Raw genomic sequence first — 2,586 nt, forward strand, 5'->3', positions numbered from 1 at the left:
TGTACCGATTTGGTATGTAAATCCTCTTCCATTTGTTGGACAGATGCTGTCCCTTGATAAATAAGAGATACAATACAATCAGGATATTCTCCAATCCTTATAGAGCTGTAAAACTTTATGAGTAGGCAAAATCTATCATCCACAACACAAAACACATTTCATTCTTAACTCTGTGTTTCAGCTCCCCAACCCACCCCAATCAAAACAGTTTCCAACATTATTGCTAATTTATGATGATCCCCCTCCCTAATCTGCCAGGTGTACATTGTAGTTCCAACAACTGTCAACTTGTAGATCTTATAGGGTATTTCTCTTGTTCCTTGTTTATGGAAAGCATAGTGCTCTCTGTTTGCAATACAGTTAAAGGGGATCACAGGCAGTTAAGACACAAATAAGCAATAAACTGATTAGAGGACAGATTAAAAGCAATGGCAAAGCAAAACCAGGACAAAAACATCTCTTTCGCCAGGTACCACACCCATCAGTTGGTCAAAGTTTGTCAAAAGAAAGTAGAGACATTGTTTCCATGGCAACAGTTTAAGATGTTCGAAGAAGAGAATGACCACAGGAAAACCATTGACAGCAGCCCTTGTCATGTCCACTTGGGATTTTTATTATCTCATTAGCAGTTTTTTTTTTTCTCTAGGAATTTTCATGTGTCTTTGATTGTTGTCTGGTCTTTTCTAAAACACTGAAGAAATAAACATTTTCATCAATTTTGCAAAAAGCACCTCCCATTGGATAGGGAGAGTAAAATCATGTTATACTGAATTAGTTGAATCTACCGATGCGAATAACGCAACACTTATGCATCAGGGTTCATCATGAGCTTGTCTGGTGTTACCTATGATTTTTTGTGGGTGTGCGCGCACTGTTGTTAACAATCATAACAGATTAAGGTTCCTCATCTCTGATGATGGTAATTACAATGGCTTTAGGTCCATGCGCAGAGAGAGAATAAGAAGAGAGGGAAAAAGAAAGAGAGAGAGAGAGAGAAATAAGTAGTGCAGGTCCAAAAGGTCAAAGTTGAAACTTAAAAATGGGCGGTGAATTCTCCTTCCTGAAGCAGGAAGTCCATTGGTAAAGTTAAAAACAATGTTAGGCATAACATTTTGTTATGTCTAACACTCAACTCTGTATTATTTAGCCCTATATTAAGGTAACAGTAGCACACAAACAGCAGAGTCATGTGGCAATTGTTACTTCACGACACATCAGACTGCATTAATAAGAGTCATTAGTTATTACAAAATAAAACACTAACATTTTATTGTAATTGTTATGGGAAATTCAGCATATATGCTTCCTTTCAAAAGTTTGGGGTTGGTACAATTTTTTTATGCTTTTGAAAGAAGTCTTATGCTCACCAAGACTATATTTATTTGATCAAAAACACAGTTAAAATAGCAATATTGTGAAATATTATTAATATTTAATAAAATAACTGTTTTCTATCTGAATATATTTTCAATTTATTCCTGATGGTGCAGCTGAATTTTCAGCAGCCATTACTCTAGTGTCGCATGATCCGTCAGAAATAATCAATAAACAAAGTTCAAAAGAACAGCATTTATTTGAAATAGAAATCTTTTGTAACATCATAAATGTCTTTACTGTCACGTTTAAATCTATTTAAAACATCCTTGCTGAATAAAAGGATTATTTCACTTCAAATTTACTAAAATCTAAAATGAATTGGTATATTAATATTACATCAGTTAATGAAATACGGTTTTTAAATGTAAATTTAAATTAAATCATAAAACCAAAAATGTTTCTATTTTTTACGGTAAAATTGTGGCAACCACAGGTGCCAGGTTTTTTTTACTGTAAATTTTACATTTTTTTTTTTACAGTGTGGCCAAACCTCTCCAGTGACAAGAAAAAAAAAAACAATATGAGATTTGTATGTGGCATAATAAGGCATCTTTAAGCACCAATGCACCCCCTGGAGGAAGGTCATTTTGTGTCAGAGGGAGGAGTTTGAGGCTTAGCAACATCTGCCACCCAATAGCCCATCTAATGCTACCTTTCACTCTACACAGAGGCACCTGTACATATTAAAAGAGGGCAGATGTGTGTCTTACCTGCAGGTGCCCACTGGTTTGGGTAGCACCACACCTGCGGTGTACACAGCCTGAAAGATGCCCTCCAGGTTGACCCGTCTCGTGATCTCCCTGATGAGTACCGGAGCCACTCGTTTCGAGCGAAGTTTCTTATGCACACACAGGAAGTTAATCTCCACCATCATCTTCTCTCTGGGAGGATTGAAGAGCAGATATGGGTCAACAAGGGAACTGAGTGCTCAACATAAGTACTCTCAGTCTGCACAATGTGAGAAAAATGTGCCTAGATTTAGTCATTGACTAATTTAGTAAATGACATAAGAATAATTTAAATGCCTCATATTCACCATTACATTTATGCACAAACATGTCTCTGATTGGTTACAATCTTTTAAGAGTCTTTCTTTAAAATGGTCAGTTATATAGAATAATCAAAATATATATATTTTTTTATAATTATTAAATAATTTAGTTTAGCCGTACAAAGACCTATCCCCCCCCCCGATGTATTGGAAGTTAT

The 2,586-nt window shown here is 35.7% G+C and overlaps 1 protein-coding gene across 1 annotated transcript in view; it reads right to left on the reverse strand.

Moving 5' to 3' along the window:
- Positions 1-2,083: 2,083 nt before the first annotated feature.
- Positions 2,084-2,586, reverse strand: part of nmt1a (N-myristoyltransferase 1a) — a 6,241-nt gene continuing 5,738 nt past the window's right edge. The window contains exon 7 of the mRNA XM_016527691.1: positions 2,084-2,258. Coding sequence (XP_016383177.1) covers positions 2,084-2,258 — 175 coding nt within the window. The remainder of the gene's footprint in view (positions 2,259-2,586) is intronic.

The sequence above is a fragment of the Sinocyclocheilus rhinocerous genome, unplaced genomic scaffold, assembly GCF_001515625.1.
Source record: "Sinocyclocheilus rhinocerous isolate Xijiao unplaced genomic scaffold, SAMN03320098_v1.1 scaffold273, whole genome shotgun sequence".
Taxonomy (NCBI): domain Eukaryota; kingdom Metazoa; phylum Chordata; class Actinopteri; order Cypriniformes; family Cyprinidae; genus Sinocyclocheilus; species Sinocyclocheilus rhinocerous.